The sequence below is a fragment of the Rattus rattus genome, chromosome 4, assembly GCF_011064425.1.
Source record: "Rattus rattus isolate New Zealand chromosome 4, Rrattus_CSIRO_v1, whole genome shotgun sequence".
In the NCBI taxonomy this organism is placed as follows: domain Eukaryota; kingdom Metazoa; phylum Chordata; class Mammalia; order Rodentia; family Muridae; genus Rattus; species Rattus rattus.
In genome coordinates, this window is record NC_046157.1 from 12,437,856 (window position 1) to 12,458,344 (window position 20,489).

At 37.6% G+C, this 20,489-nt stretch overlaps 1 gene segment (V, D, J or C); it reads right to left on the bottom strand.

The window, feature by feature from the left end:
- Window positions 1–238: 238 nt before the first annotated feature.
- LOC116897853 lies at window positions 239–18,954 on the bottom strand. The segment is given in 3 exon segments: window positions 239–375; window positions 18,450–18,787; window positions 18,905–18,954. Coding segments are annotated over 3 exon segments (525 nt in total).
- Window positions 18,955–20,489: the final 1,535 nt, after the last annotated feature.

Consider the following 20,489-nt stretch of genomic DNA (forward strand, 5'->3'; position numbering starts at 1 on the left):
AATAGATGTCACAGTTGGTGCTCTGGGGAGATTTTGTCTTACTTCTTCCATGGTTCACATCACTGTGATTAATATAACTAACATAAGAATGACAGAAGTAAATAGCTTCATCTTCAGTCTGCACATTATTGATTGTCAGGAAGGCTGAGTTGGAAGAGCTGTCAATGGAGCCAGAGAACCTGTCAGGGACACCATCCAGTCTCTTATCATCCTTATATATCATAGTGGTGGGAGATCTTCACTCATGCTGCTGGTACCAGTGCACATAGCTGCTTCCAATGTTACCAGTGCTGCGCTTGCAAGACAGTTTGACTGTGCTTCCTAGAGACGTAGACACAGAGTTTGGCTGAGTAAGCACAACCTGGGCACATGACCCTATAAGAAGAAAATAATAAAAATCAGTTAGAACAAGGACATTCCATCCACAGTTAAAACTAGGGGCCAAACATCCCAAGCAACAAATAATTCCAGTCCAATAATTCCTTAAACCCATTCACCTGTTAAGTGATGAAGGAAGGCAAGGAATAGTAGAGTCCATGTCATGGTGAAAACACTCAGATTTTCCTCCTAAGTACAATGAACAAGCTATAGCCAGGCAGCCCTTCTTATATGTCTCTGAGATTCTACGTGCATGCTGGCTCTATGCAAATACAGTCTTCCCGTGGATGTACAAATTACTCCTTTATTTCAAACTGGGACTGACTGAGAAATTGTGAGACTACATATGGGGGTAATGTGGTCTCCTCCAAATAGCAGGCCATAAAAATTTGAAAATGAATGGAAAACAGCAGAGGACTAGGGGCATAAGGAAGCCCTTAGCCAAGACTCCCCAGTGCAACTATGTCCTGTTGTCTGGTATATGAATACTAGGTCTCCCTCTGGCAACAGTGAAAACATGTAGCAACTTACATATCCCCTGCCAGCATTCTGATTGAAATATCAATTATTCCTTAACATAATTTTGTAAATATCCAATAAACAGTGGGTAACTCATTTCACTTTTACATAGAGAATCAATATCTGGTTTGAGAGGCATACTCTTATTTTACTATAAGAGTCTAGAGGTTATAAGTTTGATAATTTTGAGGTAAGAATTTATTAGAGGATTGGAGTTAAGAGTAAGTCTCAGCGTATAAGAATGCTTGCTGTTTCTGCAGAGGATATGAGATTTGTTCCTAGTATCCTTCGCAGACAGCTCAGAACATCCTGTAATTACAGCTCAAGAGAATTGGATGTCCTTTTCTGGCCTCCTCAAATACCCAGACTCATTTATGTGCTCGCAAACACACACACAATCACACACACACACACACACACACACACACACACACACACAGACACTATTGACATGGTAAACACATAGTTTATCATCTGCTTTCTACATATTACTTCTGAAGAAATGGTGAAAACATAACTGGTGAAATCCTCATTCTAAAAGAAGCCTCTATCTAATAGTTGAGGACACGTATCACTGTGGGAACCTATCAATAGAGAAGTTATTAATATTTTATCCCAAGACTACATTATCAAAATTAAAAATATTTATTTTTTGAGTATTTTTTGAATGCTATGTAGTACTGTCCATGAAAATAGTACATGCTTTTGTTGGAAAATGTATATCTTCTGTCCAATTCTCCTTCGGAATTAAGGAGGAATTATGAAGTCTAGTTGTGTGTTTACTACTCATGTGGCCTATGAGACCAAGGAGCAGGAAAGAACAAAGTGTAGCCCTCCATGGCATTGATACTTGTGCAAGTGAGTGGAAGAAAGTAGTGATTTCTGAATGACTTGGACTTACCAGGTACTCTGTCATCTCAAGACCAGACCAGCACTGCCCTCTAATGGGCATGAGCATTCTTCAGAAACATTTGGGGATAAAATATTTTCTTTCAGGGAAAGAATTGAGCAGGGTTAAAGGAATATAGATAGGAAAAGAAAGTGAAAGCAAGCTTCCAGAGCCATTTGTTTCCTTTTTCTAGAAAATTCATGAGGGAAAATAGGTAAAGGCACAAGGGCCTTAGTTGATACCTATGAACAAAGAAATGATAGCGAAAAGGGTGCACGCAGGGGGTACTGTAAAGTACTCAATCCAGTATGTCCTTACACACTTTCAGTCTTCTCTCATCCTGAAAAAATAAAGCTGATATTTTCACCTCTTCATGTTGGTTTGTTTTACCAAGTCATTCAATTCGCTTTTTCATTCTATAAAATGAACTTGAAAATTCCCTAAGCAACTATCAACATCAGTTTTATAACTTGGGGTCTTTCTTTAGGATTCAAAATGACCTCTACTCAAGCTTATATACATAACCTACAACTAGAAAAAAATCTTGGAATTACCCCTGACCTAAGTCCCATTCCACAGTCACCTTCCACAGTAAGCAATATTTCTCTACAGGGACATGGTAGGAACCTCAGTCAGCCCCCACATTCACTCTGCTTGAGCAGGATAGAATGTGATTTCACCCTTGAGAACCTGAGCTCCTATTCTGCCACAAGACATGTTAAACAGTACCATCAAGAAAGTGATAAGGTGTGGATCAAGGACCTCCACATCAAACCAGATACACTCAAACTGATAGAAGAAAAAACTAGGAAGCATCTGGAACACATGGGCACTGGAAAAAATTTCCTGAACAAAAACACCAATGGCTTATGCTCTAAGATCAAGGATGGACAAATGGGATCTCATAAAACTGCAAAGCTTCTGTAAGGCAAAGGACACTGTCGTTAGGGAAAAATGGCAACCAACAGATTGGGAAAAGATCTTTACCAATCCTACAACAGATAGAGGCCTTATATCAAAAATATACAAAGAACTCAAGAAGTTAGACCGCAGGGAGACAAATAACACTATTAAAAAATGGGGTTCAGAGCTAAACAAAGAATTCACAGCTGAGGAATGCCGAATGGCTGAGAAACACCTAAAGAAATGTTCAACATCTTTAGTCATAAGGGAAATTCAAATCAAAACAACCCTGAGATTTCACCTCACACCAGTGAGAATGGCTAAGATCAAAAACTTAGGTGACAGCAAATGCTGGTGAGGATGTGGAGAAAGAGGAACACTCCTCCATCGTTGGTGGGATTGCAGACTGGTACAACCATTCTGGAAATCAGTCTGGAGGTTCCTCAGAAAATTGGACATTGAACTGCCTGAGGATCCAGCTATACCTCTCTTGGGCATATACCCACAAGATGCCCCAACATATAAAAAAGACACGTGCTCCACTATGTTCATAGCAGCCTTATTTATAATAGCCAGAAGCTGGAAAGAACCCAGATGCCCTTCAACAGAGGAATGGATACAGAAAATGTTGTACATCTACACAATGGAATATTACTCAGCTATCAAAAACAATGACTTTATGAAATTCGTAGGCAAATGGTTGGAACTGGAAAATATCATCCTGAGTGAGGTAACCCAATCACAGAAAAACACACATGGTATGCACTCATTGATAAGTGGCTATTAGCCCAAATGCTTGAATTACCCTAGATGCCTAGAACAAATGAAACTCAAGATGGATGATCAAAATGTGAATGCTTCACTCCTTCTTTAAAAGGGGAACAAGAATACCCTTGGCAGGGAAGAGAGAGGCAAAGATTAAAACATACACAGAAGGAACACCCATTCAGAGCCTGCCCCACATGTGGCCCATACATATACAGCCATCCAATTAGTCAAGATGGATGAAGCAAAGAAGTGCAGGCCAATAGGAGCCGGGTGTAGATCGCTCCTGAGAGACACAGCCAGAATACAGCAAATACAGAGGCGAATGCCAGCAGCAAACCACAGAACTGAGAACGGGACCCCTGTTGAAGGAATCAGAGAAAGAACTGGAAGAGCTTGAAGGAGCTCGAGACCCCATATGGACAACAATGCCAAGCAACCAGAGCTTCCAGGGACTAAGCCACTACCTAAAGACTATACATGGACTGACCCTGGACTCTGACCTCATAGGTAGCAATGAATAGACTAGTAAGAGCACCAGTGGAGGGGGAAGCCCTTGGTCCTACTAAGACTGAACCCCCAGTGAACGTGATTGTTGGGGGGAGGGCGGCAATGGGCGGAGCATGGGGAGGGGAACACCCATAAAGAAGGGAGGGGGAGGGATTAGGGGATGTTTGCGGGAAACTGGGAAAGGGAATAACACTCGAAATGTAAATAAGAAATAGTCAGGTTAATTAAAAAAAAGTGATAAGGTTGTGAGGAGAGAGTAGGACATGAAATAATCCCAACTCAAAGACTCTGGGAGAGATTCGTAGTAAGTGTACTCTTATTCTGATACTTTTACTCACCTCACTCCTGTATCTTGCACCCTTGAGCTCTGATTGTCTAAATGGAGACAACTGAGTGTAGGCTGGTGGGAATCTGGAAGAAGTGTGACCTGGTATTTGCTACGTGGCTATGGTTGCAACTCAGAATTTGAAGAAAACAATAGTAGCTATGAGTCCCATCCACAGCACTGCAACAGTAAGTCAGTGGAGCAAAGAGAGAGGGCAATGTGTTTCAGAATCATAGCTTAAGGAATCAAAATTTAAAGTGCTAGTATTATGGGTTTTCCCTAGCTTTATTGAAGTATTACTGCCACTAATATATTTTCCACATCACCCAAGTCAGTCCTAGGAGACTCTTGAAAGTATCTTATTCTTTGGACTATTGTCACCTATATCATACTACTCTTAGCATAGTCAGCTAAATTAGTTATGGCTCCTGCCCTGAGATCATGCCATTTCATTCTCTGAAATGTGAAAATAAATTAAATTTCTCTCTGCTTCTACAATTTTTCCCATTTTTCCTTCTCAATTCCCTTCACTACTTGATCCACACTATTCTTATCTATCATTAGACAAGGAACAGGTATGTAAAAATAATAATTAAAGTAAAAGAAAATACATTTAGATAAACCAAAAATGAAATGAAGCAGGAAACAATAACCAAATAAGAACAAGGTCTCAAGAAAAAGCACAAGAAATGCATACAGGTGCAGACACATTGCCATTTGGATATACCCAGAAATCTCATAAAAACTTAAAACCAGATAAACATCCTAAGACAAAAGACCTACAAAGATGCTTTTAAGCTTATTTCATGTTGGTGATTTACTTCTGGACGTGGAGCCTTCCTTTAAATATGATTTATATACCAAGATACACTCTAGGTCTTAGTTAATACCGTATTAGCAAGTTGCTATGAATAGGAGATATTTCCTGGATTATTGGTGGAGATAGTGTCCACATCTACCTTCAGATGTAGGATCTTATGTACATCCTGTCACATTTCCAGTTGTGTCTAGAAGGCCTTGATTCCTTCTGTCCTCTAATGCTGTGGGCCCTACACTCTTTACCTCTGTTCTGTCAGAGGTTTTGAACTGTGGTGGAAGGATTTGACTGAGATATCCCCTTTAGGGTTGAGTGTTCCAACATCTCTGATACTCTCTGTTTATTGCCTTGCTCTCAGTCTCTGCATTTCGTCCCATGTTTTGCAGGAGGATGCTTCTGTGGTGATAGAAGTGCAAGAAATGGATCTGTGAGTATAGCAAAACATCTTTAAAAGTTATTTTATTGTGGTGTTGCTTTTGTCAAACAAAAGCATTAGTATTTGGTTTCTCCCTAGGATTCTGGACTATCTATTATCAGGTACTAGTCACCAAAGCAGCCCTGGGCATGAGAGAGTCTTAATTAAATCAGATTACTTCCACATGCTTTTCTCCAGTATTGTACAAGCATATTTACAAGAAGGTCAATATTGCAGACCAAAGGGTTTGTACCTGGGTTAGCATTTACTGCTATAGTTTTGAAATGCATAAAATATCTTCCAGTACTGTAGCTGCTTGTATTATGAGTGCTAATTATGTTACCCAAAAACTGCTGGCAGGAGAGTGTCTTCAGGTAGCTTCTGGGAACCTGCCCCTAGTTGGTTCTGATTGGTAAATAAAGATGCCAACAGCCGATAGCTGGCAATGGCAGATAGAGGCAGAATTTTAGGATTTCTCAGGCTTGGGACCAGGAAGAGAGAGAAGGAGAGATCCATCATGCTTGATGTGGACAGAGGAGATACAGAGTCCATCATGAGCTAGAAAGCAGGGAGAGTGTCCCAGCCTCTGGGCCAAGAAAATGTGGCCCAGATGACTGTTTAATTGGAATTTAGAGCAACCAAGATGAAATACAGAATTAGTAAGTAACAACTCGGTATTAACAGCATGGAGGTTAGGTAGTGGCCCAGCTATTGTGCTCTTTAAGGCATATTCAAATATAAAGGCTGTGTGTGTTTCATCCAGGAACATAGAACTCTTGAGGTGAGTAATAAATGACAACTTTGGGACTATTTAGTAATTATACCTACAGAATACCATGAACATCAGCCCATTAGGTGAGGGCTCTCAGCAAGCACCAGATCCAGCTCTGATGCTCAATGAATTATAGAGGGACTACCTTCAGCAGTATGGCTTTGTTGTCAGTTTTTGAAGGGTCCACAATAGCTTTGGCAATAGCCTGGGATGTGTGGAGGTTTCCAAAAGAAATTTTTCATCAAGAAGCTGACTATATGTAACCCACTCCTATAACTGGAAATTTTAATTAGTGATAAGAGACTCGATCTTGTCATCCTCATTCATCCAATTTCATTTAGATCACACACACACACATACACACACACACACACACACGCACACGCACACGCACATGCACATGTGCACGCACACACATACATACACACACACTTGCACACACATCCACATCCACACATACATGCAGAGGAACACATATACACACACACATCTATATCTATACCTACACATATACCTATACCTCTATATAACATCTGTCCATCATCAATCTGTCTCTCAGGAAATGTTTACTGTATGCAGTTTTCATATAACACCTAAAATGACCCTTGCTTTTACCTTACCCACACTTTCCCCGAATTCCTCTTCTCTCCTCCTTCCTGTTTAATATTTCCATACCAGTTTAAAAAACCTTTCATATATCTGTAGCTATCCATTATATCTTCTCTCTTTAGGAAGAGCCTTCTTTCCCTAAAAGCTCCTTATTCTAACCTAATGTCTCCAGTTTTCTGACTGTAGCATGCTTCTCAAAAATTTAACAGATAACACATACATTTAAGTGAGTGTATCACATATTTGTCTTTGTTGGTCTGAATTACCTATCTTTGGATGAATTTTTTCTGGTTCCATCCATTTATATGAGAATTTCAATGTTTCATATGCTCATGGATGAGTTATATTCCATCGTCTAAATTTATTACATATTTATTACTCATCTGATGGTTGATAACTAAATTATTTCCATTATCAGGCTGTTATGAATAGAATCACAATGAATATGATTGGATAACTGCCTCTGTTATAGGATGGAGTGTTTTTTGGATATATGACCAAGTATGGTTTAAGTAGATTCTAAGGTAGACTGATTGCCATCTATATGAACCACCACATTGATTTACATGATGGCTTAAAACCTTAGATGCCCACAAGAAGTGAATAGACATTTACCTTTATCAAGTTTTTATGAGACTTAACTGTAACTTGTTTCACTTATTTTCATCATTTGACAACTATAAGATAAAATCTCCACAAAGTTTTGATTTGCATTTCCCTGAAAGTTAAAGATTTTGAATTATTTAAAAGTTCTCAACAATTTCAGGTTTCTTTTTCTTTTTCAGCTTTACAACCGCTGGATATCTTTTCCTTTCTTTTCTTTTTTTGGGGCTTAGCATCTATTTTTAAAATTTTATTGTTCTTTGATATTTTATGTATTTACATTTCGAATGTTATCCCATTTCCCCCTCCTATATACCCTCCCCCTGCTTCTATGAGGATGCTCCCAATCCCACTCACCCACTTCCACCTCAACGTCCTGGCATTTCTCCTACATTGGGGAAATAAGCCTTCAGAAGATCAAGGGTTTTACTTCTGCTAATGCTCGACAATGCCATCCTCTACTACACATGTGGATGGAGTCATGGGCTCCTCCATATATACTCATTGGTGGTGGTTTAGTCTTTGTGAGCTCTGGTGGGATCTGCTTGGTTGATACTGTGTTTCTTTCTATAGTGTTGCAAACACATTCAGCTCCTTCAGTCTTTTCTCTAACTCTTCCAAATGGGACCCATTGTTCAGTTCAATGGTTAGTTGCAAGCGTCCTCATCTGCATCAGTAAGTCTCTCAAGAGCCTCTCAGGAGACACCCATATCTAGCTTCTGTCAGCAAGCACGTTTTGGCATCAGCAATAGTGACTGGGTTTGGTGGTTGCATATGGGATGGATACCCAGGTGGCGCAGTCTCTGGATGACCTTTACTTCAGTCCATGCACTACTCTTTGTCCCTGTATTTCCATCCATGAGTATTTTGTTCTCCCTTCTAAGAAGGATTGAAGCATCCACATTTTGGTCTTCCTTCTTCCTGAGCTTCAAATGATCCTTAAATTATTTCTTAGGTATTCCAAGATTTAGGGCTAATATCCACTTATCAGTGAATGCATACCATATTCTTTTGTGACTGATTTACCTCACTTAGGATAATATTTTCTAGTTCCATCCATTTGCCTAAGAATTTTATGTAGTCATTGTTTTTAATAGCTGAGTACCACATTTTCTGTATCCATTCCTATGTTGCGGGCATCTGGGTTCTTTCCAGATTTTGGCTATTATAAATAAGGCTGCTGTGAACACAGCCTTGTTACATGTTGAAGCAACTTTTCATGCCCAGGAGTGGTATAGCTGGGTCCTCAGGTAGAACTATGTCCACGTTTCTGAGGAAGCAACAGACTGATTTCCAGAGTGGTTGTAACACCTTGAAATCCCACTAACAAGGGAGGATTGTTCCTTTCTCCATATCCTCATCAGCAACTTCTGTCACTGGAGTTTTGAGCTTAACCATTCTGACTGGTGTGAGGTGAAATCTCAGGGTTGTTTTGATTTGCATTTCCCTGATGACTAAGGATGCTGAAAATACCTTTAGGTACTTCTCAGCCATTTGATATGTCTCAGCTGAGAATTCTTTGTTTAGCTCTGTACCACATTTTAAAATGGGGTTACTTGATTCTCTGGAGTCTAACGTCTTGAGTTCTTTGTATATATTAGATATTTGCCCTCTATCAGAAGGAGGATTTGTAAAGAACTTTTCCCTATTTTATTACTTGCTATTTTGTCCTATAGACAGTGTCCTTTGCCTTAGAGAAGCTTTGCAATTTTATGAGATCGATTTGTCGATTCTTGATCTTATCGCATAAGACATTGGTGTTTCCCTTCATCTATGTGTTCAAGGCTCTTCCAAACTTTCTTTTCTACTTTTAGTGTATCTGGTTTTATGGGGAGGTCTTTCATCCACTTGGACTTGAGCTTTGTACAAGGAGATAGGGATGCATGAATACAGATTTTTCTACATGCTGATCTCCATTTGAACCAGCATCCTTTGTTGAAATTGCTATCTTTTTTCACTGGATAGTTTTTGCTCCTTTCTCAAAGATTAGGTGACCATAGATGTGTGAGTTCATTTCTATCTTCAATTTTATTTTATTGGTCTACTTGCCTTTCGCTATACCAATACCATGAAATTTTTATCATGATTCTCTGTAATACAGCTTGAGTTCAGGGATGGTTGTTCCCCCAGAATTTCTTTTATTTTTGAGAATAGTTTTTGCTATCCTGTGTTTTTGCTTTTTTAAATGAATTTGCAAATTGCTCTATCTAACTCTATGAAGAATTGTATTGGAATTTTGATGGAGTTTGCATTCAATTTGTAGATTGCTTTTGTCAAGATGGCCATACTTACAGTATTAATCCTGACAATTCAAGAGTATGAATGAACTTCTTTGATTTCTTTCTTCAGAAACTTGAAGTTTTCATCATACAAATCTTTTACTTGCTTGAATAGAGTCACACCAAGTTATTTTATATATTTGTGGTTAGTATGAAAGGTATGTCATTTCCCTAATTTCTTTCTCAGCCTGTTTGTCCTTTGTGTAGATAATTTGTTTGAGTTAATTTTATATCCAGCCACTTTGCTAAAGTTGTTTATAAGTTGTAGGAGTTTTCTGGTGGAATTTTTAGGGTCACTTAAGTATACTATCATATCATCTTCAAATAGTGATATTTTGACTTCTTCCTTTCCAATTTATATCCCTTTGACCTCTTTTTGTTGTCTAATTGCTCTGGCTAGGACTTCAAGTGCTATAGTGAATAAGTAGGGAGAGAGTGGGCAGAATTTCATGTAGTCATTGTTTTTAATAGCTGAGTAGTACTCCATTGTGTAAATGTGTGATATTTTCCATATTGATCCTTCTGTTGGCCACCAATGGGAGGAGAAGCCCTTGGTATGTTGTGCCTTCATCTTCATTATATTCTGAAAAGTCTTTAATTTCTTTCTTCACTTCTTCCTTGATCAAGTTGTCATTGAGCAGAGCATTGTTCAGCCTCCATGTGTATGTGGGATTCTGTTTTATGTTATTGAAGACCAGCCTTAGTCAATGTTGATCTGATAGGATACATGGGATTACTTCATCTTCTTGTATCTTTTGAGGCCTGTTTTGTGACCAATTATGTGGTTAGTTTTGGAGAAGGGACCATGAGTTGCTGAGAAGGATGTATATTTTATTGTTTTAGGATGAAATGTTATAGATATATGTTAAATCCATTTGGATCATAACTTCTGTTAGTTTCACTGTGTTTCTGTTTATTTTCTGTTTCCATGATCTGTCCATTGATAATAGTGGCATGTTTAATTCTCCCACTATTATTGTATGAGGTACAATGTATGCTTTGTTATTTACTAAAGTTTCTTTTATGAATGTGGTTGCCCTTGCACTTGAAGAATAGATATTAAGATTTGACAGTTCTTCTTGGTGGATTTTTTCCTTGATGTGTATGAAGAGTCTTTCCTTATCTCTTTTTGAAAACTTTTTGGTGAAAGTTGATTTTATTTGATATTAATATGGTATTCCAGCTTGTTTTTTGGGACCATTTGCTTGGAAAAAATTTTTCCAGCCTTTTACTTTGAGGAAGTATCTGTCTTTGTCAATGAGGTGCATTTCGTGTAGGCAGCAAAATGCTGGGTCCTGTATTTATCCATTCTGTTAGTCTATATATTTTTATTGGAGAATTGAATTCATTGATGTTAAGAGATATTAGGGATCAATGATTGTTGTTTCTTGTTACTTTTGTTGTTAGAGATGGACCTATGTTAATGTGGCTATTTTATTTTGGATTAGTTGAAAGAACATTACTTTCTTGATTTTTTTTGGAAGTAGCTTCCCTCCTTGTGTTGGAGTTTTCCATTTATTATCCTAACATCTAAGCCCAACATTGGTGTTCCAATTTGTTGCTGAAAATTTGAACCCCTATAAGCCCTCATAAAACACATAATCCAGTTATTATAATTATAAGCTATATGACTATAATTGGGTAGATCCAACACTATACCAACTTATGCCCCAGCTATAAGACTTCTTGCTACTTGTGGTTTCTCCTGGACACTTGGTCGTAATCCATCATGGCTTCCTCCTCCACTTCAGTCCTGTATACTTCCACTTCCCTTCTCATCCTCTTCTTCCTGTTTACCTAACTTCACCCTCAAACCTCCAGTTTCACCTTTCCACTCTCTTGCCCAATCACAAGTTCTAGCCTTTATTGCCAAGTTAAAATTGGGAGAAGATCCATATGAGAACACCAGAGTGTGTGATAGATTCCTTGTTGGGGACAACCCATCTTGAGGAAGCAGAACTAACATCAGAATACAAACAACATCAGGACAAACCACAATAATCCACTCTGAGAATCAATATGGAGAAGTTCAAAAGTACTAAAATAAATACATACTATTATTCACCTATACTTCTAGATATCTTCCCAAAGGAATAAACATAGTAGTTGACACAGACATTCTGAAAGATTTCATTCTGGTCTCTTCGCAATAACCAGAAATGAAAACAACATAAAAGTGATTTAGTAGAAATGCAAAAACACAGTAAAATACTACTGAGATATAAATATATGATTTCTTATTTAAAAGTCTTATTCAGTCTGTTTGCAAATGCCTGGAGATAATATACACCTGAAAGTTATTGGATACAAAATCCATATTATAAAGGGCAGCTTTTATTTATAATAGCAAGGTACCCTTGGAGAAAACAACTCAAAAATATTTTATTAGAGCTAACTCTCCACAAAATTAAGTACTTAGGAATGTAAATATCTTCATAATGGCAAATGAAACCACAGAAGATACTATAGTGTTGATAAATACCCTATGTTCCTTGATTGGCAGAGTCATTATATTGAAAATGCATATACCATCTAAATTAATTTACGGAATTAATTTCATAACTATTAAAATACTCATGCTATATTTCTCAGGTTTAGATAAAATGAGGATTGACTCACATTATACTAGGAAGAAAGCTTGGTACTAGTGTAATAAACAGACAGGTAGACTAATAGGATAGAACAGAGGAAGCAGTTATGAAAGGTTAAAGACATGCCCACATAATTTACAGGAAAATAACTTAATTCAACAATTGTTGCAGTCAAAACTGTACTTCTGTTTTCAGAAAAAGAAATGATTCATATTTTTCACCTTGTCCTAAAATCAACTCAAAATGTATCAGACTTAAATTTAAACACTAAAATATAGAATTTTCTATAAGAAAATACTGCAGATGAGTGGGCAAGACATTCTTATATAGCATCCCAACAACACAGGAGCTAAACCTAAATATTAGTATATGTATCTTGGAAAATAAAAGGTATCTGTGTAACAGGAAGACAGCCAGCAAAGTAAACAACCCACAGAAAGAAAAAATATCTTTACCAAATACAATTGAAAACATCAAATACTAGTTTACAATGACTGGAAGGTATTAACTAACAAGTAATAAGTAAGCAATCAGTAAGCAATGTAAGCAAATGAGATTCACAGACAGTTCTCAGTAACAAAAATTCTAATTGCCAATAACTTTTTCTTGAAAATGTTTAGTTACCTAGTAATTGAGGAAATTCAATCTAAAGCTCTTTTGAGATAAGGCCTCCCCCAGCTAGATGGTGGCAATCAATAAGTCTGACAAAGCGTGTCAGAGAGATTCTGAAGAGAAAGGAAGCTGTATTCACAATTGGGTATACATACTAGTTCAGACATTGTGGAGATCAGTTTAGTGGTTTCACAAAAAAAGAAAAGGAAAAAAATAGGACCAAAATATGACCCAGATCTTTCACTCCTGGGAAAAGAATGAGAGTTCTCCATACCCTACGGTAAAGATATCTGTATCCTGTATTCATTACAGCTTTGTTAATCATAGTAAAATCTAGAATCAATGTAGTTTTTCGTCAATAAAAGAGTGGACAGCAAAAATATGGTACACACACACACACACACACAGACTACTTTGCTCAAAAGATAAATGAAATTTAAAAACTTGCAGGAAAATGTGGGAACTTAGAATGTAATTTCTTAGGCAAAGTCACACAATCTCATATTTTTTTCTCATATACAGAATGTAGCCAATAATATTTAAGTTTCCATAAATAAGCATAGATGGCGGAACAGTATAGCCATGAAGAACAGAAAATAAGAAGACTACAGATAAGAAAAGCAGGAAGACTCAATGCAGGCAGTGCACACAAGTTATAGAACAGCATATGTCTACATCTTTTTCTAGTTTTAATTTTGTCATAGGAATTTTGGGTCAGATGGTGTGTAAGTACATAAAATACATTTGATATTAAAAGAAATTTCACTAGGTGCTCCTACTCTCATTATATAGAAATTCCTTGAGTTTTTATTATATCCAATAAAGAAAGCAAGCTGATTTTCAACCTCAAGTGATTCATTTGCATGAGCATATCTGTAAGGCCTGCCCGGATGCTATTTGGTCTTTCTGTTATTTAAGTTGGTGCCACTGGAAAAGTAGTGCATTTGTGTGACACAGCTGCTTCTTAAAATACTTGTGTTACCTTCTTAACAGCCAGAAGGGGGTGATTTTTGGATCAGGGGCAATTCTTATTATTGCCTATCATCTTCCTAGCTCTAGGGATGAAACAGGGTGAATCTTCCTGACTGAAGCAGACAGCAGTCACTTGAGTTTCTTGGCTTGTTGTAGGACACTACAGCTCTGCACTTTCATTCTTCTCTATACCAAGTAAAAACTCCCTTCTCTTAGGAAGCTCTAGTAATGACTTTCCCTCCTAAAAGCTTGGAAGAGAAATTTCTCCAACTTAGGACAGGTTCTTACAGCATAGGAACCTGTTTTTTTTTTTTTTTCACAGTGCTGAAAAACATAAGAATTCTGCAGACCATCTCTTAGCATACATTCTCCATATATTTGTGTTATCATGAGTTGGCTGTCCAGGGAGGAGCCTTAATCCCCATAATGCTGTCTCTCTCGAATAATTTCTACCGCAGTTGGAAGGTACAGTGCTCACTGCAGTTCGGCTCCTTCCACAGTCATAACCTAATATTCTACACAATTTTTAGTTAAAGATTTCACTCCACTCTGTTCCTTTAGTTCTCTACTCCTAATTCCATCTTTCTTCTCTTTAACTCTGTTATCTCACCCAATGACCCAAAATATCTTTTCCACACTTACCTATCTCAGAGGATAGATTATTTCCAAACCTTTTGGTTTATTCTCCCAAAGACTCTAATAGTGCATGAATACCATTTGCCTTCTGATCCTTCTACCTCAAACATTTTGAGATGAAATCTGGATTTCCATCATGTAAAAAAATAGCAAAAATTTGACCTTTTTGTTTAACAATCTGTATTTCATTGAAATGTCAGTACAATATGTTTTTACTTTTTATATAATCATCAGTGTGGATCTTAAGTATTGACCAAACCAGTGCTCTATTGTCCATGAATGATGCTTTCTGAGAATTCATTCAAATCCCAATCAGATGATGGAGATGCATTGATTAGCGTATTAGCTCTACTCCAAGTTTCAGTTTTGTGCTTCTGTACTGATTTTAAACTGATTTTCTCTTATTTTCAGCTATCATCTTTGTAGCAGAAGACTTGTTTTCATACAACTAAAGACATGTTTTAACTAACTACTTCCACTCTTCACATTATTGCCTCAATTTACTTTTATTACTTTCCTTGCTCTTCCTATGAAGAACTCATCATCCATATCACAGAAATGGGAGAGACGGGAGAAAGGGAAAATATGAAAAATTATGTTTAATAATACAGAATGTGGTCTGAGAGGATGGAAAGCCCTCCCATGATAATGTGTTGGCAGAATTAATATAATAAAAATGGCCAGCTTGCCGAAAGTAATCTACAGATTCAATGTAACCGCCATGAAAATTCTAACTCATTTATTCATAGGGTTTGAAAGAAAAATTTACAAATTCATTTGGAATAACAAAAACCCAGGATAGTGAAAAATATCCTCAATGATAACAGAACTTCTGGGCAAATCACCATCCTTGACCTCAATCAGTATTACAGAGCAAAGTGACAAAATTGTATGGTATTGGTACAGAGACGGGCAGCGATCAATGAAATAGAATTGAAGACCCAGAAATGAACCCACACACCAATGGTCACTTGATTTTGGCAAAGGAGATAAAACCATCCATTGGGAAAAAGAAACAGCATTTTCAAAAAATGGAGCTGGTTTAGCTGATAGTCAGCACATAGACAAATGAAATCTATTGTCATCTCCTTGTACAATGCTCAAATCCAAGTGGATCAAGGAACTCCAAATAAAATCAGATGCATGGAACCTAATAGAAGAGAAAGTGGGTAAGAGCCATGAACACACTGGCACCAGGGAAAATTTCTGGAACAGAACACCAATGGACTATGCTCTAAGATCAACAATTGACAAATGAGACCTCATGAAATTGAGAAGCTTCTGTAAGGCAAAGGACACTGTTAATAGGACAAAACAGCAATGAACAGATTGGGAAAAATCTTTACCAACCCTACATCTGATAGAGGACTAATATCTAATATATATAAAGAACTTAAGAAGTTAGATTCCAGAGAGCCGAATAATCCTATTAAAAATGGGGGTACAGAACTAAACAAAGAATACTCAACTGAGGAGTATCAAATGGATGAGAAATGTTCAAAATCCAAAGTCATCAGGGAAATGCAAATTAAAACAACCCTGAGATTTCACTTTGCACCAGCAGAATGGCTAAGATAAAAGTTTCAGGTGACACCAGATGCTGGTAAGGACGTAGAATAAAAGGAACATTCTTCTATGTTGATGGGATTGCTAAGCTAGTACAACCACTATGAAAATCATTCTGGCAGTTCTTCAGAAAATTGGGCATAACACTACCTGAGGACCCAGTATACCAATCCTGGGCATATACCTAAAAGATACCCCAACATATAAGAAGGACACATGCTCCACTATGTTCATAACAGACTTATTTATAATAACCAGAAGCTGGAAAGAACCCAGATGTCCTTCCACAGAGGAATGGATACAGAAAATATGGTACATTTACTCAATGGAGTACTACTCAAGTATTAAAAACAATGACCTCATGAAATTCTTAGAGAAATGGATCAAACTAAAAAATATCCTGAGTGATGTAACCAGTCACAAAAGAACACACATGATATGCACTAACTAATGGGTTGATATTAGCCCAAAGACCAAAAGACCCAAGAATCAATTTATAGACCATATAAAGAAGAAGGAAGATCAAAATGTGGATGCTTCAGTCCCTCTTTAGAAGAGGGAACAAAATACTCACAGGAGGAAATACAGGGACAAAGAATGGAGACTGAAGGAAAGACCATTCAGAGACTGTACCACCTGGGGATCCATCCCTTAGACAGCCACCAATCCCAATCACTATTGCAGATGTCAAGAAGTTCTTGCTGACAGGAGCCTGATATGGATGTTTCCTGAGAAGCTCTGCCACAGCCTTACTGATACAAATGAGGATGTTTGCAGCTAACCATAGGACTGAGCATGGGGACACCTATGGAAAAGTTAGAGAAAGGACTGAAGGAGCTGAAAGGATTTGCATCCTCATAGAAAGAACAACAGTATCAACCTCTGAGACCCTCCAGAGCTCCCAAGGACTAAACCACCAACCAAAGAAAACACATGGAGGGACCCATGGCTCTAGCTGCATATATAGCAGAGGTTGGCCTTGTCTGGCATCAATAGGAGGAAAAGCCCTTGGTCCTGTTAAGGCTCTTTTCTCCCAGTGTAGGGGAATGCCAGGGTCTTGAGGTGAGAGTGGGTGGGTGGGAGGTGGAGATACTCATAGAAACAGGGAAGAGGGAGCATGGGAGATGGAGAAGTGAGAAATGGGATAACATTTGCTATGCAAATACACAAACTACCCAATAACAAATGCAAAAAAAATACAAAGAATGGAAAATTTCATGAAACTGAAAAGTTGTGAAGAAGTGATTGAGTGAGGAGTCCATCTATTACAGCCAGTTATTTTCATTCTATTAATAAAATAATATGAGGATAAGTAAAACTTTATGCAATTTTGTTTTTTAAATATGTTTCTGATTACATTGTTATCCCTTTGGTGCAAGGCATGTTGCCCCTTGTGTTTTATCACTATTTGACTTTCTGATGTGAACTTAGATCTTCTGTATAATACTTTGGATAGGATTCTCACTAATACAATACTCGTTGCTTTCTTTGCCTCTTTCTCTGAGCATTCTTTGCTTAACTTTCATTATGCTAGTACCATGCTCTTCAGAGTTTTAAAGATGAGAGAGTAGTTCTGAGACAGAAGAGCTCATATTCCTAGTGTATGTATATTTGAATATTTACATACATGATAGGTCCCTCTTTAAATTTCATTATAGACCACAGTTGATTCTTCTATAAGGCTGGGTAACCCAGACTTTGTTCTCACTTGAATATGACCCTCTTACTAAGATATTCACTTGAGTTTAATGCTATTCTTTTGCTTAGTGGTTGTGAACAGAAATTCAGAGATAAAACCGTATCCTTATATCTTAGTGGCTTAAGTAAGAGTCACATCCAGGGGCTTCTTAATAGCTTCAAAAAATTTGTTGACACAGCGACTTCACCCGAGTGTGTCATTTCCCATATTACTAATACCTTCAGCAATATAGAGAGTTAGAGATATGATGAATAGAAAACATAAAACTATAAGGGTGATTCAAGTTTGGGGATGATGCTAAACACTTCACATGTATAAAGAAGTCTCAGACACAAAATATGAGTAGTATTGCCCACCACAATTTCTGTTTTCAACCCTATCTACTCACGGGATTGAACCAGAGTGTGTTCAGTGACAAAAGAGGTCAGACATCCACATGTGGGAAAGGAAACTGGGATCTTGTAGTGAGTGTAGAAGAAATTGTGACTTGGCAATACCAATAGCAATATTTTTAAGAGAGATGTGAAATAGTAATAGTCCTTTTCACAAATAATTTCACAGCTGCTGCTCTGGGGGGTTTTTGTCTCACTTCCTCCGTGATGTGCATCACTGTGATTAATAACAGGATTACTATCGTAAGACTGACAGAAGTAGTCGGCCTCATCTTCCATCTGCAGATTAGTGATGGTCAGTGAGGCTGAGTTACAGGAGCTGTCAATGGAGCCAGAGAACCGATCAGACACTTCAGATGGTCTTTGATCATCACCATAGATCACATTGGTGGGAGGTCTTCCCAAGTGTTGCTGGTACCAGCTCACATAGCTATCTCCAATGTCACCACTGCTGCGCTTACAGGAAATGGTGATAGTGCTTCTTAAAGATCCTGACATGGACTTTGGTTGAGTCAGCGTGAACTGCCATATGATCCTGTAAGAAGAAAATAATAATAGTCAGTAAAATAAGGCAACCCCATTCACAGGGAAGACTATGAACAAACATCCCTGCAACGAACACGGTTACTTCCCCTGGATACCTTAAACATACTCACCTGTGATGTGATGAAGGAAGACAAGGAGCAGTGGAGTCCAAGTCATGGTGAAATCGTCCAGATTCAGCTTCCTAAGTTCAATGGACAAGTGATAACTAGGCTCCCATTCTCATCCTTATATGTCTCTGGATTTTAACTGCAGGTTGACTTCATGCAAATACCCTCTTCCTGGGGATGTTCAAGCTGCTCCTTTATTTCAGACTGGGTTTGATTGAGAAATGGAGAAACTGCACATGAGGAGGATGTAGCTCCACCAAGTGGCCAGACAGAAAATTCTGAACATGGATGGGAAACTACAGAGAAGCTGGGGAGTACTGGGTAGCTTCTTGGCCATATTGTAACCATTTCCTGTTATCTACGATGTGACTGCTAGGTCCCTATACCAATAATGAAAACATTTGCAAAGTTTCATATCCCCTATCTTGCCTCGGACTGAAACATAAATTGCCCTTTAATATAATTCTGAAAATATTTCAACAAACACAGTGGGTAACACAGTTCACTTTTACATAGAAAATCAATGCCTGGTTGAGGGACATACTCTTATTTTTTAGAAGTCCAATAACTTTATTGTGGTCATATTTAGGTAAGAATTTGTTAGAGGACTGGAGTTCAATGGGTCTCAACAATTAAGAGTTCTTTCTGTTCCTGCAGAGGACATGAGTTTGGTTCCTAGCACCCATGTCAGACAGCTCAGAACCTGCTATAATTATAGCTTTAGGGGATCATATATCCTATTCTAGCCCCTCAAAACCCAGGCTCTTTTCCTCTTTTGTTTGCTTACACACACACACACACACACACACACACACACACACACAAATAACTTTTTAAAAAAAATTCTTTAAAAGAATCAAGTTTAAAAAGTAGCTTCAATATACCTGCCATAAAAAAATGGAAAATGTATCTGTGGCTAATGAGAAATTTGGGAGAAAAAGAAAATTCTTCTTGTAACTGGTAAAAATTAACCTGAAAGATTGGCCTACAATACAGTATAAGGAAAATAATATGTTAGTACTTCGTAATTGTGATTTTGGTACTGTTATAAATCATAAGGCAAATAGATATGTGATATGATAGACATCTGATACAGAATCCCTGTGGGGTTTACAGACTATAAGTTGAGAGACACTACTATTTTAATTAATAATCAGTATAAGGATAAATATGCCACAGGTTATGTTGCCATATGTTAAAATGCATGTGACAGAATCAACTTGAATTTCTGGGCAGCACAGAAACATCTGGTTATCTAATCACTGAGCAGTAAACAAGAGTTTTCTTCTTTGTTGCCATTCCTTTTTCATGGGTATGATAGTTGTCTAGGGAATTGCTTAGTACATTTGCCCTTACAAAGTACTAACAAAATAATTTTATAACATGGGGGTCAACAAAATATGAGGAACTCTACTGAACAGTTATAGAATTATGAAGGATGAGAACTACCGACTTAACAGTTGGCATAGATAATTTTATCATTGAATATTATAATGACAGATAACAGAAAATCTTCAGGATGGTCATATGTAAAATGAATGCACTTTTGTTAAAAATAAAATGGTAAAACAAAATATCTGTCAT